We start from the raw sequence: 22,990 nt of genomic DNA on the forward strand, positions 1-22,990 counted from the left end.
CGAGATCTGGGAGGGAAAAGTCTTGCCTGTATATTGACATAGCACCGAGTAAGTCGCTCCCGTATCCAAGAGAAAAGATATTAACTTACCGGCTACATAGAAACACACCCTGGGCTCCGTCATTGTGATGGTTTGGTTGTTGGGAGCAGGTGGCCCTGGGCACCTTCATTCTGTAGCCAAGCAGAAAATCTCCGACCGGTCTGGCTCCGCCTGCCTGGGTGGGCGGGGTGGGGGAGGGGCTGGCCTACCTTGTGGAGGTGAGGAGGGGCAATCGACTCCCCAATGTCCTTGTTGTCCACACCTTGGGCAGGGTCCAGGTGGAGGTCGTGGTGAGGGACAGAATTTCGCCCAGTGGCCCTCTTGCCCACACTTGAAGCATGCTCCAGGTGGTGTTTGTTGGGTGCGTCTCCTCAGAGGAGGCCGGATGGCAGCAGCCAGGATTTGATAGTTTTCCCTCTCACGGGCTGTCTTATCGGCAATCTCCTGTTCCTCTCGATTATTGAAAACTTTAAATGCCATACTCACCAGATCTCGTTGAGGGGTCTGAGGACCGTTCTCAGCCTTTTTTAACTTTTTTCTAATATCGGGGGCTGATTGGGCAATAAAATGAGTATTGAGAACCACCTTAGCCTCTGGTGACTCTGGGTCCAGCCTTGTATAGCGCTGGAGCGCTACTGTAAGGCGTTCAAGAAATTCCGCTGGGTTTTCATTGGGCCTTTGAGTAATGTGGTTTAATTTGTCGTAATTAACAGGGAGATAGGCTGCCTTTTGAAGGCCAGCCACTAAGCAAGTTATCATCCTATTTCTGCTTTCCCGCCCAGGAGCATTATGTTGATAATTCCAATTGGGCTCTTCCCTAGGCACAGCTGTTGCTCCCACTGGAAAGTTAATATCTAGGTGGTGAGCTTCATCGGCATGTGCCTGGGCTGCAGTCCACACCCTTTCTTTTTCCTCAGCAGTAAGGGTAGAGGATAGCATTAGATATATGTCCTGCCAAGTAAGGTCATAGGTCTGAGCCAGGTTCTTAAACTGCTTGACATAATTATTAGAATCTTGGGCATAAGATCCCAGCCGCTTCTCAATCTGAGCAATATCAAACATTGAGAATGGCGCATGCACCCTAATTACACCTTCAGCCCCTGCCACCTCTCGCAAAGGGCACAGGGGGTCTGGTGGAGGTTGTGTGCCACCAGTGTGAGACCGGGTGTGAGCTGCAGGGGGGGAAGAGATAGAGGGTGAAGGAGAGGAGAGTGAAGAAGGTGGGGAAGGCACCAGATGCTCAGCAGGAAGAGGGGCAGAGTCAAAAAGAGGGTCAGGCACATCAGGCTCCGGAGGGAGCCCTGCGCTAGAGTTGGGTTCTCCACGTGCCAGGAGGAGTGGAAAGGCCGGGCATGATTGGCATAGGGCTGGGTTGTCCCGGAGAGCAAAGAATGGCTGAATATGAATGACCTCAGACCATTTACCATTACGACGGCAAAAATCGTCTAAATCTCTGAGAATGACATAGTCCAAAGTCCCATCTCTGGGCCATCGAGAACGATTATCCAGTTGGTACTGTGGCCAAACTTGAGTGCAATAATAAATCAGGCGTTTCTTGTCGATGCAGTCAATAGACAAGACATCCAGGGAACGCAGGAGGCATTTTAATGGAGTTTCCTCCTTTGGGCGTGACTTACAACAACCCATTAGAAATGCAAAAGAGAAAAACGTAGGGGGAAAAATTTAGTGAGTGAAGGAGGGCTTACTGAATGGAAGCGGTGTCCCAACTTACCACCGAGCCCTCTAGAGAGAACAACCGGAGTCAAGTAAAGGCCTAGTAGGTTCTCCGGCGTGGTATCTGTAAAGAGACTGAACGACAGAGGCCCCTTAGGGAGCAGGTCACTCACCAAAATGTAGAAGTGTCGAGGAAGATGCAGAGGCCAGCAATAGAATTGATGCACTGTGTCCGCAGCAGATAGACAGGTTCATAAAAGGCCGTCAGAACTGTGGGTATTCCTCAGAGCAAAAAGGGAAAAACAAAAATGAAAAAAAGAAAAAAAAACAGAGAGGAATCTCGGCTGTCCTGACTTTAAGCCCTTTATCCGAGTCACGGCACCATTTATGTTAGGTTTTTAAAAAGAGGTAGCCGAGTAAGAACTGCACCACGCACGTGGTATTTAGGTAAGGGGTAGGTTTATTCAGTAGACCTGCTGGGACCAGGCAAGGTTGGCACTCCACGCAGCTGGCAAAGGAAAAAAAGGGGCGGTCTTGCGGCGGTTTAGGCCTTATATAGGGTAGGGGCGGGGAAGGGTGTGTCCAGGTAAAGGGAAGTGGGATCAGGTGGGAGAAAGGTGTGGCCACATCAGGTTAGGATGTGACCTTAGCAGATGAGGACGTGACCTCTTCCAGGTATCCCAGTTGCCTGGGTAACGCAGGTACTGGGCGAGGTCTGTTCGTAGTCCAGGAATGGACCTTACAGTCTTATGTATTTCAAGAGGAAACAGTGGTTTTCAAGAAGAAACTGAGCTTAACTCCCACAGAAGGCAGAGAAAAGTCCCAATGCACACAAGCCACTTGTTCCCCGGTATATAGCAGGGTGGCACCGAGCATTGTGGGAATTGTAGTCTCCATGGAGGATATTTTCTTTGAAAGTCCTGGTTTGTTTTTGTCTTTTGGAGGGGGGAGGTGGGACAGGAGATGCTTTTGCACAAGCGTCTCCCCGCCCACCATAGGCGTGTTAAGTTTGCCTCTTCCGGATTCTTTTATTTGTCTTGCTGCTGGAAGTGCCCTGAAGTACAGTTTGTCCTTCCATAGGTGTTAGCCAGGAGGCCGAGGCCCAGCTCTGTGCAGTGGAGCTTGGGAGCTGTAACTTGAAAGAATCTCAGGCTTTGGAACTGATGTCAGGTAGGAACTGTGCGATTGCTGCCATAGTCTCCCCTCCATGGGTTTCTGTTTCTTTTTCTGTTTCTGTTTGTTTGGTGGGGCGTGAACTCTGGGCCTGCAAGCAGCATTCCTGAGCTCCTCAGCTCAGAGGGAGAGCTTTATACTTGAGCCAAAGAGTATACTTCCCTCTCCACGCTTTTCTCCAGTCTGGGGTTGATAATTTGCTTGAGGTTCAGGAGTTTGTGCTGCCATTAGCCTCTGGGCCTTCAGATGCAAGAACCTGGTTCCCAAATGTCTGAGAGCAAGCTGGGTGATTGTCCAGACTAGGAGAGCCCAAGAGCTGTGCATTTGTACTCCAAGACCAAGGGATTCTTCTATTAACTCATGTGACTTTATTTGCTTTGCCCAGGTGGAGGAGTAGTTCAGGAGAATTCTAGTGAAATTGTGAGGTGTGTGCCTGCCTGAGTCCTCTTACACTGCAGTTGTATTTGGGGCTTCTGTATTGTTTATCTTAGAGTGTTTTAATCTATTTGGCTTGATTTTTTATTTTCCTGGCTTGAGTTCCCAAGCGTTTGTACACTATCCTGTTTCTAGAAACAGTTGTACATGGGATATTGGAGTAGTGAGTACTGGGCCTGTATGTTTAGGAATGAAGCCTAGCAATGTTTGAAGCAGAAAACCCTATGAATAGGAATCTCCATCCTAAATGACAGACCTTGTCAATTCTGGGTAGCCATATAGAGCAGAAGCAGAAAAGCACAGGAAGGGGAAGATGTTGCTAGCTTCCCTTGCCTTATGCAAAAATTGTTGCCACTTCCCTGAGTACCAGATTCACCTGGTATTCTTTCCTACACCACTCTCAATTACTTTTTGCTGTTGAAACATTTAAACTAATTTCTTGGAGTTGTGATGTGATGGATTGAGGAATAAACCAGAGCGTAGTTATCACAGGGTACCTGAGGCAGTGGTTTGGGATGGTTGGGCAATTATTTTGACTGAAAGTATTAATTTATGTACAAATCCCTACTCTTCTCGCTAATTTATGCAGCCTATTTCCACTAAGACTTCTAGTATGTAATCATTGAAACTTCTCTTAAATGTGCCATCTGTGGATTTGCTAATGCTAGCTCTAATCAGTTGGTTGTGCCTGGTAGTTCAGGTTGGTCAGGGACCTTTGGTCTTATAAGAAAAATCACAGAAGAAACCTTGGGGTAATATGTCTTCTCAAGGTTGTATGCTTTGTAGATGTTGCCTATCATCAGTTGTGTCACTCCTATATTGTGTATTTTATGCTGTACATTTTTTTTTAGCCCTGTATCTCCAGTAGGATGGCCAAGGTTCTTCCCATGACTGTTTAGGAAAGTGACCAGTAGGAACTTCTCAAACCAGGGTTTACATCATCTTTACTCATGTTCCTGTGGCCAAAGCATGCTAAATGTCAAATTACAAGTCATTGCATAGGTGTGCAATGGATACAGTGAAATTTGCCATTTGACAATCATTACTGAAATAATATCACTTCAGAAATATGTTCTGTATATATTTTCCTCTATAACATTTGATAAAAACTAACTACTGAGTTACATCAGACATGCATTCCATGGAGTTTAAATATGTACATCAATGAGGTAGCACATAAATTCCAATGGATTCCTAGGATACCTTTGCATTAAAAGAAAGCAGTTCACACATCCTGAAGTACATTCAGTAATAATTACTTTTAGTGGAAATGTGATATGTTTTTGCTTTCAATTATTCATTTTTTTGGGGGAAACTTTCTTTTTCTTTTTTCTTTTTTTGGGTCCATTCGTGGGGCCTGAACTCTGGGCCTGGGCGCTGTCCCTCAGCTCTTCTGCTCAAGGCTAGCACTCTACCACTTGAGTCACAGCGCCACTTCCGGCTTCTTTTCTTTTTGCTTATGTGGTGCTGAGGAATCGAGCCCAGGGCCTCATGCATGCAAGGCAAGTGCTCTACCACTGAGCCACCTTCCCAGCCCCAGAAGCTTTCATTTTTACAAATTTAGTGTGTACATAAACATAGAAATTAGTTGCTTTAATGATATCTTTGTACCAGGAAATGGGCTGGATTTGTGTTTATAGGAGACATTAATGCTCTTCTTGAGACATTAAAGATTCTTCTCTTTAAGAAAGCTTTATGCTTTTCCAAACCATGTATCATGTTTGCAAGAGGAAATTCTGGAGCAAAATACTCAAAGATTCTTTTCTGAATGTGTCATTTGCCTTATATCTCAGCCATGCTTCCAGAATCTTCTGTTCATTGTCAGCAGCAAGAAAGAATGAAAGGATCTCTGGTGAGTTTTTTATTTTTTATTTTTATTTCTCATTTGTTTTCCATTCCATTATATGAACCTAAAGATGTTCAAGAATTAAAAACAAGGGGCTGGGAAGGTAGCTCAGTGGTAGAGCGCTTGCCTTGCATGCTTGAGAACCTGGGTTCGATTCCTCAGCACCACATAAGCAAAAAGAAAAAAGCGGGAAGTTGTGGCTAAAGTGGTGGAGCACAGGCCTTGAGCTGAGGAGCTGAGGAAAAGCAAAAGGACCAGAGTTCAGGCGCCACGACTAGACCCCCCCCCCAAAAAAAAAAAAAGAATTAAAAACAATAGGAGCCACACAGATTCAGCCTCAGGAACATATTCTTAAATCAGATAACGATGGCTTGTAGATTTAGCAGATAAAGATTGCTTGTAGATTTAGCAGATTAAATGGTTATATTCTTTCTAAGTTGAATGCAGATTTGCTTCAGAATGTCTATGTTTTGTGTTGTCATAAAATTGATTCACACTTGTTATGTGATGTAATGACACCAAGGAGGTTATATCTCATGAAAGGTGAAGGATAGATTGCAACCAGATCACATCCTCATGAGTAACATTAAACTATCTCAATGACATTTTCCTGGAATTGCTGAAAAAGTCTGGTCACACACAACTTCATGTGTTCCTAAGGAATGATTAACCTACATGTACTTAAATTAATCTCCATATCTACTTCTTGGGCCACTTCATGTTCTTGGTCTTACTTGAAACTATATTTGTTGCTAAACTTTATGGTCTTTCTACAAAACCCTGATTGTTTTCTAAAGTATCCTCACAAGATTCCTTTCCTCTATATTCTCTCTCAATTCTTGATTTTCTACTCACTAGTGTTGGTTATTTTTCTCTTCCTCACTCTTTGTATCTATCTTTGAATCTTTTTTTTTTAACTTTTTTTATTCCATCTTTCCTCCATATGTGTCTCAGTTGTTTCTTTTCTTCAAATGATCTATCTGGGAGCTAGTTTTTCTTAGTGATCAGGTTTACTTTGCTGACGTGGCTCTTATGATTAACATTTTTCTTACTCATTATATAGGAAAATTGTTTCCTAGAGAGTTCTACAGGATTCCAGAACCAAAGACAATTAGAGAAACACAAAAACATAAACAGATAGACTTAGGGGAAATTAGGGTTTTGAAGGATCTATATTAATATTACAATCAGAGCCACAACAGGTTGTGAGGGAAACATATTTCCTTATTCTCCTGAGACAGACGACTGGCGCCAAGAGAAAATGCAGACATGAAGTTCACCTTTCCTAGCCGTCAAGGTAAACAGCACCTCAGTTTCAGCTGCTGTCTGTCTAAAACTAAGGAAAAGGCCTGCACTCCAGTTTCTTAACCCTCTGCAGAATTCTTTTAAGCCTTCTGCAGCCAGCTCTCAGTGCTCTCAATGCTGTCGGGCTGGAATTCCAACCTCTCAATCCTTTACCCCCTGCAGCTCAACTTCAGAGTTCCATACAGAAAAGTACTTCATTCCCTCAATTGATACACTATAAGAAAATCTGATTTCTCCTGCTTCTGTTATCTTTGGTAACTTCATTTGATGTGGTATTCAGTTTTGTTTTTCCTTCCCACTACTTTTGAATATTTTCATTCACTGCCAGTATAAGTTTTGAACTACTTTTGATTTAAAAAACAATACAGTGCTGAGGTCTTCTCTACTAGAAATATCACTTGTTGCAAAATCTCACAGATGTTTGCTCAGGAATTTATTTTGATGTCTGAGGAATTTCATTATTAACTAACAAAAGTGGAAATATATCCTTAGCGATCTACTGTTGAAATGACTCAGGAATATGTGCCACATTTGATCATTTGGTCATATTTATAATTTTTGTCATCTTGAGTGTTCCTTGAGCCTGTATAAATTTGCCTCCACCTTCCATGAAGGCCTATTAAAATGAAAATCTTCTCAAGGAACATTTTATTCCCCTCCCAAATATATTTTGTATTGTAGAATGTGGGGAAACTTTACAAAACTTCATGGTAGCAGTTCTTTTTTATGTAGGAAGGAAATATCAGGGTATCTATGACCACATTTCAATATTTAGTATTTAAACCAAACATGGTTGATGGAGGATGTTGTTTTTTCTTTTTTTGGGGGGGTGGGTTGGTCCAGTTGTGGGGTCTGAACTCTGGGCCTGGGCGCTGTCCCTCAGCTCTTCAGCTCAAGGCTAGTACTCTACCACTTGAGCCACAGCGCCACTTCCGGCTTTTTCTCTTTGCTTATGTGGTACTGAGGAATCGAACCCAGGGCCTCATGCATGCAAGGCAAGCGCTCTACCACTGAGCCAACTTCTGAGCCCAACCTAGGTTATTTTTATGTGGGAACTACCTCAAATCTTATAAGGGTCCAATAAATCATTAGCTTCTTTCTGCAGTACTGCTACTGTTTTTTAACATTCATGAGGACACTGCTTTGCATAGATCTGGTAATGTTCTATGTTCTGTATTCCATGTGATATCCTGAATGTGTTCTGCTTCCTTATTGTAGTACTTGTTAACAGTAGATATAAATAGGATTTATGATGATGCAGTATATGTAAATGCAGGAAAAATATTTGTGTAATTCATTGTTACCCTGATATGTACTAAAATTTTATCAAAAAATGATAATATAATTTTTAACATACCTCTTTAGACTTATTGTTGTCATGCCACATTATTGTCTCCTTATAATTTTTTTTGGGGGGGAGGGGTCTGGTCCTGGGGCTGAACTCGAGGCCTGGGCGCTGTCCCTCAGCTCTTCAGCTCAAGGCTATTGATCTACCACCTGTGCCATAGCACTACTTCTGGCTCTTTTCTTTTTGCTTATGTGGTGCTGAGGAGTAGAACCCAGGGCCTCATGCATGCAAGGCAAGTGCTCTACCACTGAGCCACCTTACCAGCCATGTGTAGAATTTTTACCTTGTCTCTATTGCTAGCAGCAGAAATGTGTTTGCATGCACTAGGGAAACTGTAATTTTTATTGGTCTTGGGCTTCAATTCTGGGCCTGGCTGTTGTCAATCAGCTCTTCAGGTCAAGGTAAGTGCTCTACCACTTGAGTCACAGTGCAACTTTCAGTTTTCTGGTAGTTTATTGGAGATAAGTGTCTCCTGGACTTTCCTGCCTGGACTGGCCTTGAACCATGATCCTCAGACCTCAGTCTCCTGAGTAGGTTGGATTGAACACATAAGCCACCAGTGCCCTACAAATCTGTGTATTTTAATGACCAGGTTTATATATTGTCAAATATTTCTAATTTGCTAATTAATTCTCTAAGTGAATAGATAACACAGCAAACTGTGAACATTTTATGTAAGACAAAAGCATACCTGCAGGGGTTGGGAAGGTGGTTCAGTAGTAGATCGCTAGCCTTGCATGCATGAGGCCCTGGGTTCGATTCCTCAGCACCACATAAGCAAAAAGAATAAAGGCTGAAGTGGTGCTGTGGCTCAAGTGGGAGAGTGCTAGCCTTGCGCTGAGGACCTAAGGGACAGTGCCCAGGCCCAGAGTTCAGGCCCCATGACCGGACCCCCCCCCCCAAAAAAAAAAAAAGAAAAAAAAAAGCATACCTGCAGCATAATGAAATTCCAGATTGGAGTTCTCATAACCCAGGTCTGATTTCTTGATGGATATATGCCATTACAGAATTTGATATCATTTGATGATGTGGCTGTGGACTTCACCTGGAAGGAGTGGCAGGATCTGGATCCTGGTCGGAGGACCCTTCATAGAGATGTGATGCTGGAGACCTATAGCAACCTCATGTCCTTGGGTGAGCAAAGGTTTTTTTTTTACTTAGAAGATCAAGTGCTTTTTATTTTACTAGACATTAGACTCTTTATGTTATTTAGGGATAAGATTCCAGTCCATGGGAAGTGTCATTTCTTTCTAAGGGAAACTTCAACCTGATTATATGTAACTCAAGAGCTAATTTTATTCTCACTCTTTAAGAAAGCAAATCAGTAGTTGGACAAAAGTCAACTATGTTCCACTAATACAAGACTGACTTCCCAGACTTGGAATGATTATTATAGGTGGATCTACAGTCTAGATAGGATATACATTACTACTGATTATGATCTGGAAATCAGTAGTTGAAAGTGTGTATTTGTACGCCAAACCTGATATAGAGTTTAGTGCTTCAAGCTTTGAATTCTAGATACTCTGGAGGCTGAAATCTGAAGATTTTGGTTTGAAGCCAGCAACTGTAGAAAAATGACCATGAGACTCTTATCTTCAATTAACCATTCAAATACTAGAAATGTAGCTAAGATTCAAACTAGTAGAATGCTAGCTTTGAGCAAAAGAGCTGAGTTCAAGCCACACAATTGGCACAATAAACACAAAGCTGGGGAAACTCCACAATTGAGCTGTTAAGAATTGAGAAACCATGGGCTGGGAAGATGGTTCAGTGGTAGAGGAATTGCCTTCCATGCATGAGGCCCTGTGTTTGATTCCTCAGTACCACATAAGCAGAAAAATATTGGCGATGTGGCTCATGTGATACAGTGCTTGCCTTGAGCTAAAGATCTGCTGGACAATGCCCAGGCCCAGAGTTCAGGCCCCAGAACTGGACCCCAACCTCCTAAAAACAATTGAGGAACTAGATTTAGGAGCAACCTTGTGGACAGGATGTCTGCGTCCTTACATTAATGATGACCCAGCAAGAGCAATAGTTCTCCACTATTTCTTAATCACAGGGCTCTGTGTTCCTAAGCCTAAATTGATTGTGAAGCTGGAGCAAGGTGCAGAACCATGGATAAGAGAGGGCTCAGAAGAGAATTTCACAGGGAGTTAAAGCATCTTGAATGGTAATGGTGGGTCCAGAGCCCAGTTGGTCTGTTTAACTTGAGCTGTACAGAGCAATAGTATTACTAGTGCTGCTGAGTCATGTGTGGCAGAGAAGTAGGTGATCTTTTGTCTCAAGGAATTGTCAATCCAGAATTCACGTGGAGACAAACTGAATTTGGTGTATCAGTGTAGTTAATGTTAGCAATTCTCTTTGTCTGTAGAGAAATAATTCTGAAAGAGAAAAACACAATGAGAAATGTAGAAAAGGTGATCTCATTTTCCTTTAAACTAGTATGATGCAGGTAGGAGGAAAAGAGGAGTATGCTAGGGCTGCTATCCTGTGATCATGAAAATTTCTTATCAGTGGTAATGGGCATAGAGGGAGATTCAGAATTGAAGCATTAAGAGGATGTAGATAAATAATTTAAGTAAATATTTCCTGGAGAAAAATAGAAAAATCTGAAAAACAGAAAACATTGTTTTCTATTGTAAAATATCAGTACTACTTTCTTAATTACTACATTGTGTAGAAAAGTATATATTCTGCATAAAACAAAGTTTTGATATATGAAAATCTAGTAACAGAAAGTGAGGAAATATCTTTACCTTAAGGAATTTATGGATCTCATTTATGTTTTTGTCTATTTTTCTCTTATTCATTTTAGATGTCCCAGAAATGGAGGATATGATTAGCACCTGTCAGGAAAATCACAATGAATATCTATCTGAAGTAGCAGTCATGACTAGTAACCCAGGGGAGGAAAAAGTGAGATTTATAAGAAGTTTTAATTTGAGCTCAAAACAGAAGTCAGAACTGATTAAGAATAATGGGAATTCCTTAGGGATGAGGACAGAAAAGCTCACTGGGTGTCAGAACAGGAGTGTTTTCAGTGAACCTGGTAAGATGTGTGCTGTATATAGACCTCATGTGTCTTCTGTAGTTGAAGAATATAAACAATGTGAAAGGTCTTTCACCAAGAAGACACAACTTATTCTCCCTCAGAGAACACAAACAGGAGAGAATCCTTATGAATGTAACATGTGTGAAAAGATTTTCACCTGTAAGCCATATCTTACTGTCCACCAGAGAATCCACACAGGAGATAAACCATATGAATGTAAGGTGTGTGGAAAGTCTTTCACTCAGAATTCACACCTCACTGTCCACCAGAGAAGACACAGAAAAGAGAAACCTTTTGAATGTAACATGTGTGAAATGTCTTTCACCACGAAGTCAAACCTTACTATCCACCAGAGAACACACACAGGAGAGAAACCTTATGAATGTAACGTGTGTGGAAAGTCTTTCACCCAGAAGCTATACCTTACTGGGCACCAGAGAACACACACAGGAGAGAGACCTTATGAATGTAACATGTGTGGAAAGTCTTTCAACTGGAAGACACACCTTACTGTCCACCCGAGAACACACACAAGAGAGAAACCTTATGAATGTAACATGTGTGCAAAGTCTTACTCTTGGAAGGCAGCCCTTACTGGCCACCAGAGAACACACATAGGAGATAAACCTTATGAGTGTAACATGTGTGAAATATCTTTTACCTCGAAGTCAAACCTTACTGTCCACCAGAGAACACACACAGGAGAGAAACCTTATGAATGTAACCTGTGTGGAAAGTCTTTTACCTGCAAGGCATATCTTACTGACCACCAGAGAACACACACTGGAGAGAAACCTTATGAATGTAATACGTTTGGAAAGTCTTTCACACAGAAGTCATACCTTACTGTTCACCAGAGAACACACACAGGAAACAAATCTTATGAATGTAACATGTGTGGAAAGTCTTTCACCCAGAAGCTACACTTTACTGTCCACCAGAGAACACACACAGGAAAGAAACCTTATGAATGTAACATGTGTGGAAAGTCTTTCACCAAGAATTCAAACCTTACTGTCCACCAGAGAACACACACAGGAGAGAAACCTTATGAATGTAATGTGTGTGGAAAGTCTTTCACCCAGAAGTCACAACTTACTGTCCACCAGAGAAGACACGCAGGAAAGAAACCTTATGAATGTAATGTGTGTGGAAAGTCTTTCACCCAGAAGCTAAACTTTACTGTCCACCAGAGAACACACACTGGAGAGAAACCTTATGATTGTAACATGTGTGGAAAGTCTTTCACCAAGAAGTCATACCTTACTGTCCATCAGAAAACACACAGGAAAGAAACCTTATGAATATCATATGTGTGGAAAGTATTCCAGCCAAGATCTATACGTTACTGTCAACCAGAGAGCACACACAGGAGAGAAATTTTATGATTGTAACCTATGTGGAAAGTCCTTCACCCAGAACATACACCTTTCTGTCCATCAGAAAAAAACCCAACAGAGAGAAATGTTATATATGTACCAGGCATGGAAATTCTTTCACCTGGAAGGCACAACTTAACATCCATCACAGAAAACAAGAAGAGAAACCTTATGAATGCAACCAGTGTGGAAAGACCTGGAGGTCACAGCTTAACACACATAAGTTGATTCACACAAATGAAATAACTTACGATTGTACCAAATGGGAAAATCTTTGACCTGTAAGAAAATTGAAATTGCAATACAGAACCAATACAGGATAGAGACCTGATGATATAGCAGATGTGGAGTCCTCCAACTAGAAAACACTGCTCAGGGTTCATCATAAAACACACAAAACACAGAGACACACAGACACACACATACCCTCACACACAAAGAGGAGAGAAATCCTATGTAGGAAAAATAAATGGAAATGTTTTCAAGAAAAAGTCCTAACTCAGTTTGCATCAGAGAACAGACACAGGCGAGAATATCCAAATGTAACAATTGTGGAAAGTCCTTTACCAAGTATTCATGGATCCAAGTTCGTAGGACACACACAGCAGAGTAATCTTAAAAATATTACAAATGTGAATAAGGGAAACCATTGGACCTATTATTTGCAATATCTAGTATGTGTATGAGTCAAGCAGAAAAAGTCAGATAATGTGATGTTAGGAAAATGAACGCTTAGATATGTATTTAAATGTTTTTTTTCTTTCATGCATTTCTTTCTAATGCATTTATAAGATTATTTCTTTGTTGCTTTGTATGTCCCTCACCCACAGTACAATCCCTGCTTTCACTATATTTGATGTAGGTATAATTTGTGGAGGAGAAGGGGAAAAACAAGTCAATCAAGCATACCGGTGGACCCGTTTCAACAATGAGAAGTACAAGTTGTCATGTCTTAAATGAACTTTACAACTTTGGTTGGGGGGGAGGAGGATAGGGTGGTGGGGTGGGGTAAGGTTGGGAAGGGATTTGAAGGGTGAACGAAGGAGTAGGCTGCAATGCTTGATAAAAAATGCACTCATTATCTTGCCCATGTAATTGTAACCCCACTGTACAGTGTGTTCACAAAAAAAATAAAATGAAAAATATTACAAATGTGGAAATCCTTTGATCAGAAAGGAATACCTCATGTTCATCAGAGAACTGACTCACATAGGAGAAAATAAAGTAGTGCATAGAACATATGTGAAATGACTTTCAATCAGAACTGAGTCTTCAGCATATGTGAGAGCAGAGACAGGAAAGAAATTATGAGTATAGAAAACATTTTCCCGAAGTCCCATCTGTACAGGTGTCAGAGACCTGGACACATGACAGAATCTCTGTAACTATAAACATGAGAGGATGTCTTTCAACCAGAAGCCAACCTTCAGCAAGTATTAGAACATTCACCCAGGAAAGAAGCCCAATGTAGGAAAATCTTTTTCAGAAAACCTCTGTAAATTATACAGAGAAATCCTTCATGGCAGAGGTAAGCTAGGTGTGATGGGAAACCATTCTTCACTCTTCAGCTTTCTTTGAGCCAACATTTCTCATCCTCTCATATTGTTGAGTGGGTATGGTGTCATTCAATATTATCCAAAGCATGTGGAAACAACCAGTTATAATAAGTAAATCAGAGATTGAAATTATTAACTTGCATCTTTTATACTAAGGAATGGTGTGTCACGGTAATTTGATAAACTCTTCTTAGAAATATCATCAGGTCTGTTCCTTTGGGACTGTATTCAGATCATCTCCCACATGGTTAGGGGAACAATAGTTGAGTGAAGACTGGTATGATAGGAGGCAAGAACATGAGAACAACTTTTTTCTATTTCTCCCTTAAGTCCCCCTCTGTATGTGTGATCCATACATTACAGTACAAATGACTTACTTATTCCAGTTCAGTTTTTGAATGGAAGTATTAGTCCTTATTGCAGTACATACATAGTAGTAAAGTCTCTATCGGAGGGGTAACAATGCTCGATAGGAAATGTATTCATGACCTAATTCATATAATTGTATAACCAATTTGTACAGTATCTTTACAATAAAATATATATTCTAAAAAATATGGTGGATTAATAAAGACAAGAGTCTCAGGATTTTGCCTTGGAGAAGAACCTCAAAATATCTTCAGTGCTTGCTGTTTTCTTTAATTAATCACTGGTGATGAACAATTTGTGATTGATTCACTCTTAGCCCATTTAGTTGTTCTGCTGAGTGAGCTATAATAAAACACCAGTGAGAACGATGCGTCACATCTGTGTTATCTCATACAGGGCCAATGTAGATATGACATTAGGGGAAGTAATCAAGCACACAAAGATATTGATTAATCTGTCACAAAAATTGAAATAAACAAAAAAAAACTATCTTCCACTTGAGCTACAGCATCACTTGTAGGCCTTAGAGGAAGGAAAGAAGGAAGGAGGGAAGTTAGAAAGGGAAAGGGGAAGGGAAGGAAGAAGGAAGAAGGAAGAAATAAACTATTCAAAAGAAGAATGTTTAATTTTTGGTGACTGTGAGAATTATTCTTTCAGAAGTGGAGCTCAAGAAAAATGGCTTTAATAAAAAGCAAATTCTTGAACTGTTTGCAAAATGGTAAAGAGGATGTAACATTTTATAAATTGATTTAATAATTCAGTAATATTAAGTAATGAGGTAAGGTGTGGCTGGTGCCCTATTGGCCACATGGTGGATGGTGGGGTCTGGCATCTTGTCTTCATGCAGGGGGAAGGAAATTTCCCCATCCATTACTTGCCACCCAACGGATGGTTGTGGCTGGTTCCCTGGAAGCAGGCATGGGCATTTGGCTGATATGTTAATCTGTTAGTCCAGTGCCTGGGACTGGAATTTCCTGTGGATCTGCCTCCTGCTTAGGCCCTATTTAGGCTAGACCAGCAGTGGCACTAGATGCCATGGTACATGTCTCTGTGATCATGTCCTGTGTCCTGTCTCTTGGCTTGTCTCCGGTAATCATAGTGTGTCAATTCAGCACTCTCTTGTGCTGATTGGTTTCTTTTTTCTTTTACTTTTCTTTTTTTTTTTTTTTTTTTTACATTTTCACTATATTGTGTTTTTGCCTTTAAATATATTTTTTATTGTAAAAATACTGTATAGAGGGGTTACAATTACATGGGCAAGATAATGAGTACATTTCTTATCAACTATTGTAGCCTCCTCCTTTGTTTCCCCTTCACATCCCTTCCCAGCCTTCTGCCCCCTCACCCAATACTTCCCCCCCCAACCAAAGTTGTTAAGTCTGTTTTTGACATGACAAAGGGTACTTCTCATTGTTGCAACGGTTTCACCTGTATCCCTATTTTGCTGATTGGTTTCTTAGTGTTGTTTTTATTCTTTTTTTCCCTTTCTGTCCTGTTTCCAACCTGTCTAAATGTATTTGTGGACTGCAAGTCTTTGTTACATCAGGCTGCTTGCAGACTGCTAGCTGTGTAATAAAGACTCCAGTATTCCATCTTCCCAAATATGGCTTCCAACAAATATACTATCTTCTTTTACAGAAACACAAAGGTTGACCTAAATTTAGAATTTCTAGAGCCAAGATAGATGCCACAGTATAGTTATGTAATTAAAGATATCCTGAAGTCATTTAGAAAAAATATCTGTTACATCAGAAAGTGCTTAATTAGTAAACCAAGACCAAGACTCCAGATCCTATATAAGCCAGTCATTCTACATATGTCTAGAGCAGTTTGGTTACATGAAGAGCTCTACTTTCACACTTTCATGAAGAAATGTTTTGTGTCAATATGAGCTGTTCAACTCAGGAACTGAGTTGAAGCCAACCAGAGCTGGCTTCAAAGGAGATTTTCTCATCTTGGCCTCCATAAAAGCTAGGAATCAAAGCATGAGCCCTTTGGGCTTCTCTGAAGAAATGTCTCTCTGGGAATAAGAGGTTTCATTCAGTGCTTCGCCTCATGATTCCTGTCCCTTCAACAATTTCGGTATTTATTTTAATTTCTCAAAGAGAATCCTTAAATCCTGGCCAGGGTTCCATTTACAAGATAAGGACAGTGGACTTCACATTGCTAGATTTAGCTAGGTTGCTAGCTGAACCCCTTCCCTCACACTGTTCACCCTTCTGCTTATCTACTAAAATAGGGGGATAGGGAGGCCCTTGTCTTCCTACTTATAACACACACACACACACACACACACACACACACACACACATACACACACACACACACACACACACACACACACACACACACACACACACACCGGCCATTGGATATAGTTCATTCTCCCATTTTTACAAACTGGATGCTTTCTGATAAAGGATGGTTATGGACTGAAGTCCCTTCAACCTAGGCCTGTCATATAGCTGTAATTAAAAGACAAACCAACATACCACATTCATTCAAAGTAGCCCTGATGATAACATTTTATTTTTGATTTTATTATTTTTGTTATTATCGTTTGTCCAACACTTTTGCGTGACCTCAAAAGTTAAGGGACTTACTGCTCACTGAATTAGTAAAGTACCCTTTCCTTCTTTTAATTTAAAACCAGCAATTAAAAATGAGCAATTACACTCCGTCATGTGTTGAATCTTATCTACTCAGGAAGCTGAAATTAGAAAGATAGTATTTGTAGGCCATGCCATGCAAAAGCTTCATGAAAATGGTGTCTTAGGCAATAAAAGCATGGATCTGGTCATATGTGCCTATCTTGTTTGCTACTTGTGATATGTAATTATAAAATTAGTGTGTTGAAAGGCACAGACAAAGAAGCAAGACCCTAAGGTGAAATATCAATGATACAAATGGGCATCTGGTATAGAAGGTGAAGGAAGCCTCACTAATTTTGCCCCTGAATTCAACGTGAGGACCACTAATATGATCTGTGCAAACAATGCATTCTTTCAAATATTTATTGGAAGAATTTGGATGTGGTTTACAGAATGATAGGTAAACAGTCCCTTACTGAGATTGCAAAAGGACCTTTGCATATGTCTATATAATGTTATGAATTTTATATCCAATTCTGTGGAAACCATGAGTCCTTTAGATCAAGTAGTTAAGATCTCCTGATCTAACAGGGCACTGGTGCTTCATATCAGAATTCTTAGTTGCTAAAGAGTATGAGGTTTAAAATCACAATTGAAAGACCAACTAAGTAGGTAATGCTGTGAGACTGTTATCACCAATTTTCACCAAATTTCCCACAAGTAGTGCTGTGAATCATGTTGATAGACTGTCATCACATTTGTTCCTTTATTACAAAATCTGAGGGACAGTACCCAGGCCCTGAGTAGAAAGAACTTCAAGGCCGGGGAAGATATTTTGTAAAAATGGGTTCTTTGGCCTTCGTGCAGGAAAGTTTCCATTCCTATAGAAACCTAAAATACTCTATAGGATATAGTCATGGTCTGTCAATTGAAGTTGATATTGAAATGTCTTATACGCCTGGGTAATGATAAATTGTCACAAATAATTTATATCTTTTGTCATGTGAATGGAAATGCATATTCCTTTATGTTTCTGACTAGTTCATAGGTCCTTGAAGAGGTTCAGGATACTATGAATCACAGTGTGGTCCCCATCTGTAAGGTATGGAATTAGACATTCCAAGAGAGATCTCAACATATAAAATGTGGCCAAATATTTCAGTATACTTTAAACAGTATCATAGAGAGTCAATTGTGATTATTTAAGATCTCAGAATACCAATATATTTGAACGAGAACACAATGGTCTTCTACTGTGTGCACACAGATGTAGGAGATATACTCTTTTCAGTCTGTTCTGTCCAGATGTGTAGAAGCACTTTTGCAGTTCTTCCCTTATGGATTGCACTTTATTTCAAGGCCACTCCCAGGGGTGAATGAGTGGATGTTTAGTTTCAGCTCATTCTAAAAGCTCCTATGTCCTGAGAAGAGAAGTGGTGAACCATGACTTGGGTTTATATCCACCTTAAACCTAATCACTAAGAGTGGATTCTGTTATATAAATTTTCAGAATGTCAACAGTCCTATCAAGTTTCATCCTGTAGCAATATCCAAAGTTAGGCTTTAGAAGAGTTGTGCCTTTGTTCAAAGATTTCAGCTCTAAATTAGATTATTTTCAATAGCCATTCATTGAATGTTACTGGATAAAGTACACAAACATAGTCACATCTATGTTACAGAACATTGTGATATCATCAGCAGGGGCAGTTCATATGACCCAAAGTCATGACCCTGAAGAGTCTGCTCTCCAGAGATCTAAGTATTTAACCAAAACCCTCCAGTTCCTAAGCAATCTTGATCCCAATGAGAGAGCAGGATATTAGGTGAATCCTTGTTTCTTCCTGAGGTTAACCTGGAATGAGGCATCTCAGAGTGACTGGAAGGGACAGAAGCCGGGATACTGAGCACAGTGGGTACTGAACAAGGCAATCATAGGATTTTCACTACAATGCAGGTCCCACCCAAGGCCTCCTTCCATTACCTTGAGCACTTATATCTTTATTGTTGTCTACCTCTAGGTCATTTTTCCTCCCACAATTAGCATAATATTAAGTGTACATTTTTCCTGCTCCTTTGAGAAACATCTTACCCTTACCTCTCTTTTCAGTTTCCTCAGTGAATTGTGAGTTTTTTTTACATTTTTTTCTTTCAGTTTTCTTGATCAGAAACATCCTTGTATGAAGTCCCTGTTATAGAGTTGTCAGTACTTTGAGAAGATCACTACCTGGGGCATCCTCAGCTAACCATCTTTTCTTCACTTGTCCATGGGGTCTGAGCAAAACCCAGCCAAATCTTTATATGTGCATTCTAACTTAAATGTTTGTTACCAATAGTTTGATGCGGAGACTTCATCAGGTGTGTTGGAAGTTGTTTGGGCTTGTAGTGTAGGCCAGAACTCAAAATGGAAGGTACGGGAAAGAAAAGATTGGTGAGGAGCTAGCTGAGGAGAGGAGCGCAGTGCCCAAGTCTTCATGCAATATGCAAGCCTGGCAAGCCCCTTGGAACAGGAGTGAGGAGCCCAGAACAGGGTCTGTGCTACCCACCAGTACACCACCAGCACCACATGGCAAATCTAGCATGGGACATGGTGTGCCCAGGTTTCAGGAGGGCTGTTTGTTGACACAGGGACCTGTTAGTCAAGTTAAGCCAGTGGCCTAATGTAATTGTCTTGTCTTGTGTAGATGATACAATTGCTGTTGACAAGAAGAATTGGTAGTAAAACTATTGTCTGATGAACTAGTTAAAATTCTTCAGGATATTTGTGTGTGTGTGTGTGTGTGTGTGTGTGTGTGTGTGTGTGTGTGTGTGTGTGTGTGTGTCCTAAGAAGAAAACAAATTGAAAAGTAGTTCAGAGAGAACTCAAATGACAATGGTGTCAGACTTAAGTCCTCAGCAAGATAGATCCATTCAATCACAACCAATAGGTGAAAAGGAAAGATTTCCTTCACTTATTTTTACCTACCTTGACAAAGTCCATTGTGTTCAAAATAATAAGAACAGAAATGTATGTGTTGCTGCTTACTGTTGTACATCAGCTAGTTTACAATTGACAGCAGAGGCAGAGAGTCTCTTCTGAGTGCGGCCCCTGCACTCACTTGAAAGGAGGACAGTAGTATTGAAAGTGAACTAAAGTCACCTGTAAGTTTGTCTTTTAAATTGCAGGGGAAGCATTGACTAAATGAGCAGACATTTTGTTTTGCTGGTCCTTAGGCTTGACCTCAGAGGCCAGGTGCTGTCCCTGAGCTGCTTTTGCAAAGTGTAGCATTCTACCACTTGAGCCACAGCACCACTTCCAGGTTTTTCTGTGCATGTGGACCTGAGGAATAGAACCCAGCTCCTCATTCATGCAATGCAAGCACTGTACCATTTCGCTACCTTGCTTGTCCTATAAGCAGACTTTTTATGTTAAAAGGAGAAAGAATAAGCTGGTATGCAGTATCCACCTTCCATGTACAAGTCCCAAGTTCAGTCACCCAAAGTGAAAGGAAGAAAGTAGAAAATGGAATAATATGAAGTATACAGTTACAAGAACAAAGAAAAATAGAAGAACAAAGGCAATGAACAAGTATTAGGTTTTTGTTTGGTCACGATTGTTTCTTTTTTCTTTTAATTGTTGGTTGTGGGGTTTAAACTCAGGAGGGCCTGGCATATTCCCTTATCTTTTCCCTAAAGGCTACCATGCTACCACTTCCAGCCAGAATGTTACTTCTAGTTTTCTGGCATTTAATTGGTGATAAGTCACAATGAATTTTCTGCTGATGTGGTGCTGAGAAATGGAACCCAGTGCCTCATGTAGCAAGGCAAGCTCTCTACCACTGAGCCACACTCCCAGCCCTGCCTCCTTTCTTAAAACAGTGTGGTTGGGGCTGGCAATGTGGCTTAGTGATAAAGTGCTTGCCTAGCATGTATGTAGCACAGGTTTTGATTTCTCAGTACGTAATAAACAACAACTACCAAACAGCCCTAGAAGCACTGGTGTTGTAGCTCAAGTGGTAGAGTGGTAGCCTTCAGCATAATGAAATTCAGGAACTGTTCTCACACCTTAAGCTCAAGCCCCAGGAATGTGAAACAACAACAACAACAACAAATGAGCAAATGTAAACCAAAAACCCAATGTGAGCAAGTTTCATTGATAAACACACCACACACAAACACACACACACACACACTTTTTAAAACCATATTCACCTCCTATACCATGTCTGCTTACCCTCGCTGCTCCAAATGCTACCTACATCCATAGGAGAATTTATTCTATGTTTCTGTTGCTTTTGCATACTTAAAAAATTATTGTGAAAGTGATATACATACGTATGTACGTATGGATACCTACATATATATCTATATATACACAGGTGAGTATATATATATATATATATATGTGAGTATATATATATATGTGAGTATATATATATGTATATATATATGAGTATATATATATGTGAGTATATATATATGTATATATACACATATACACATATATGTATACATACACATTTGTATATATACATATATACTTATGGGTATTTATACATATAAATATATGTCAAAGTTCCATAAGCCAGGTATTGATTTCATAACTTGATTGATTACTCGATTGATTTCATTACTTATTGAACAATATGCATTTTTGCACAATTCCACCCACTTTTTAAAAGTAGCATTTATTTCCATATATCACAGTAAATCATAGTAATATTAGGTATTGATCTTATTGTCTGAGTCCTGTCCCTGACCATTTTATCTTAAGGATTTATCACTTGAGCCATCTATCAATTTCTACTTCTGGATTTTTAGGTGATTAATTGAAGATAAGAGTTTCATTGACCTTTTTAAAAGGGCTAGATGAAATCTAAATCCTCGGGTCTCAGGTTTACCAACATGAGACACTTGTGTCCAGCACCTTTAAATATTATTATATTCACTATGTTATTTGTGGTATGATTTTTCTTTTCATCATTCACATGGCTTGATCTCTGGGCCTTGGCTCTGTCCCTCAACTCTTCAGTTTAAGGCTACTGCTCTACTACTGGACCCACAGCACCACTTCCAGCTTCTTCTGTTTACGTGGTGCTGAGCAACCTAACCCAGGGCCTCATGCATGCAAGGCAAGCACTCTCCACTGAGCCACATAAGTGTTCACATTCACAATTCTTAAGATCAGGAGTGTTACAGATTTCAAGGTGGGGGCATTTTCTGTGTGTTTTGGGATTTGGACTCTCCTCATACACCTTAGTGACTGAACATCCTGCCTTAAAAATTTCAAGTTTTCTATTTCATATTATTTCATTAGAATATAAACTGAATTTAAAAAAGAGCATTGTAACTGGGCTATCATTCTAATAGCTGTAATCTTAGCTACTCAGAAGGCTGAGATCTGAGGAAAGTTAGTATTATCCTTACCTTTAGTCCTCAGCTCCACCCAGACCTGAGCTCCTCCCAGACCTAGAGTTCCCTCCCTACAGCTGGCCACTCCCTCTTTCATCTCAGACTCACCAGAGCATATACTTAACTCACTTCCTGCCCCCCCAGATCCTGTTGCAACCTGAAGAGGGACAAATGCTTGTGCTCCCTCTCCTGGGAAATATGGTCCTTCTAATAAACCTTATAATAATCTTTCTCCTGTGCCTGCTTGTGGTCCCCTGGGATGGACATGAAGGAATCCTACAAGAATCACAGATTGAAGCCAGGGGGATCTGAAAGTCTGAGAGACTTAACTATAATACACTACCAAAGTAGTGGGAAGTGCAAATGTGGCTTAAGTGGTAGAACATTAGCATTGAACCAAATAATTTCGAGGTCAGTTTCCAGACCTTGAGTTCAAGAATCAGGACAGGCAGACACATATCAAGGGCATTGTATTGTATTCAAATTATATTTTAACAAATGTTTTTGGTGTACATGTATAGGAAATCTCTCTCATTTCTTTTTTGTCAGTGTGAGGCCTGAACTCTGAGCCTAGGCACTGTCCCTCTGACCTTCAGCTCAAAGCTAGCACTCTACTACTTGAGCCACAGTACACTGCTGGTCTTTTCTGCTTATGTGGTTCTGAGGAATCAAACCCAGGTCTTCATTCATGCAAGGCAAGCACTCTACCACTGAACCACCTGCCCAGCCAGTCTCTCTCATTTTAAGTGATGTAAAATAGGCTAAATATATTAGTGGAGAAATTGTAATTTGTCAGAACAGACACATCAATTGGAGTATATCTGTGCCAGCA

The 22,990-nt window shown here is 40.5% G+C and overlaps 1 protein-coding gene across 1 annotated transcript; it reads left to right on the plus strand.

Moving 5' to 3' along the window:
• The first annotated feature begins 1,748 nt into the window (after nucleotides 1-1,748).
• On the plus strand, nucleotides 1,749-12,179 carry LOC138841386 (zinc finger protein 717-like). Its single transcript, XM_070042054.1, has 5 exons — nucleotides 1,749-1,816; nucleotides 2,801-2,883; nucleotides 5,115-5,173; nucleotides 8,828-8,954; nucleotides 10,639-12,179. Exons 1-5 carry the CDS (start codon nucleotides 1,749-1,751, stop codon nucleotides 12,177-12,179), a joined length of 1,878 nt encoding a protein of 625 aa, XP_069898155.1.
• The last annotated feature ends 10,811 nt before the right edge of the window (nucleotides 12,180-22,990 follow it).

This window comes from Dipodomys merriami, unplaced genomic scaffold, assembly GCF_024711535.1.
Source record: "Dipodomys merriami isolate MVZ:Mamm:240054 unplaced genomic scaffold, mDipMer1.0.p SCAF_319, whole genome shotgun sequence".
Classification (NCBI taxonomy): domain Eukaryota; kingdom Metazoa; phylum Chordata; class Mammalia; order Rodentia; family Heteromyidae; genus Dipodomys; species Dipodomys merriami.

Coding starts and splice junctions, on each gene's coding strand:
- LOC138841386 (XM_070042054.1), top strand. CDS start 1,749: ATGGAAGCGGTGTCCCAACTTACCACCGAGCCCTCTAGAGAGAACAAC. Junction 5,174..8,827: donor AAAGAATGAAAGGATCTCTG/GTGAGTTTTTTA, acceptor ATGCCATTACAG/AATTTGATATCATTTGATGA. Junction 8,955..10,638: donor TAGCAACCTCATGTCCTTGG/GTGAGCAAAGGT, acceptor TATTCATTTTAG/ATGTCCCAGAAATGGAGGAT.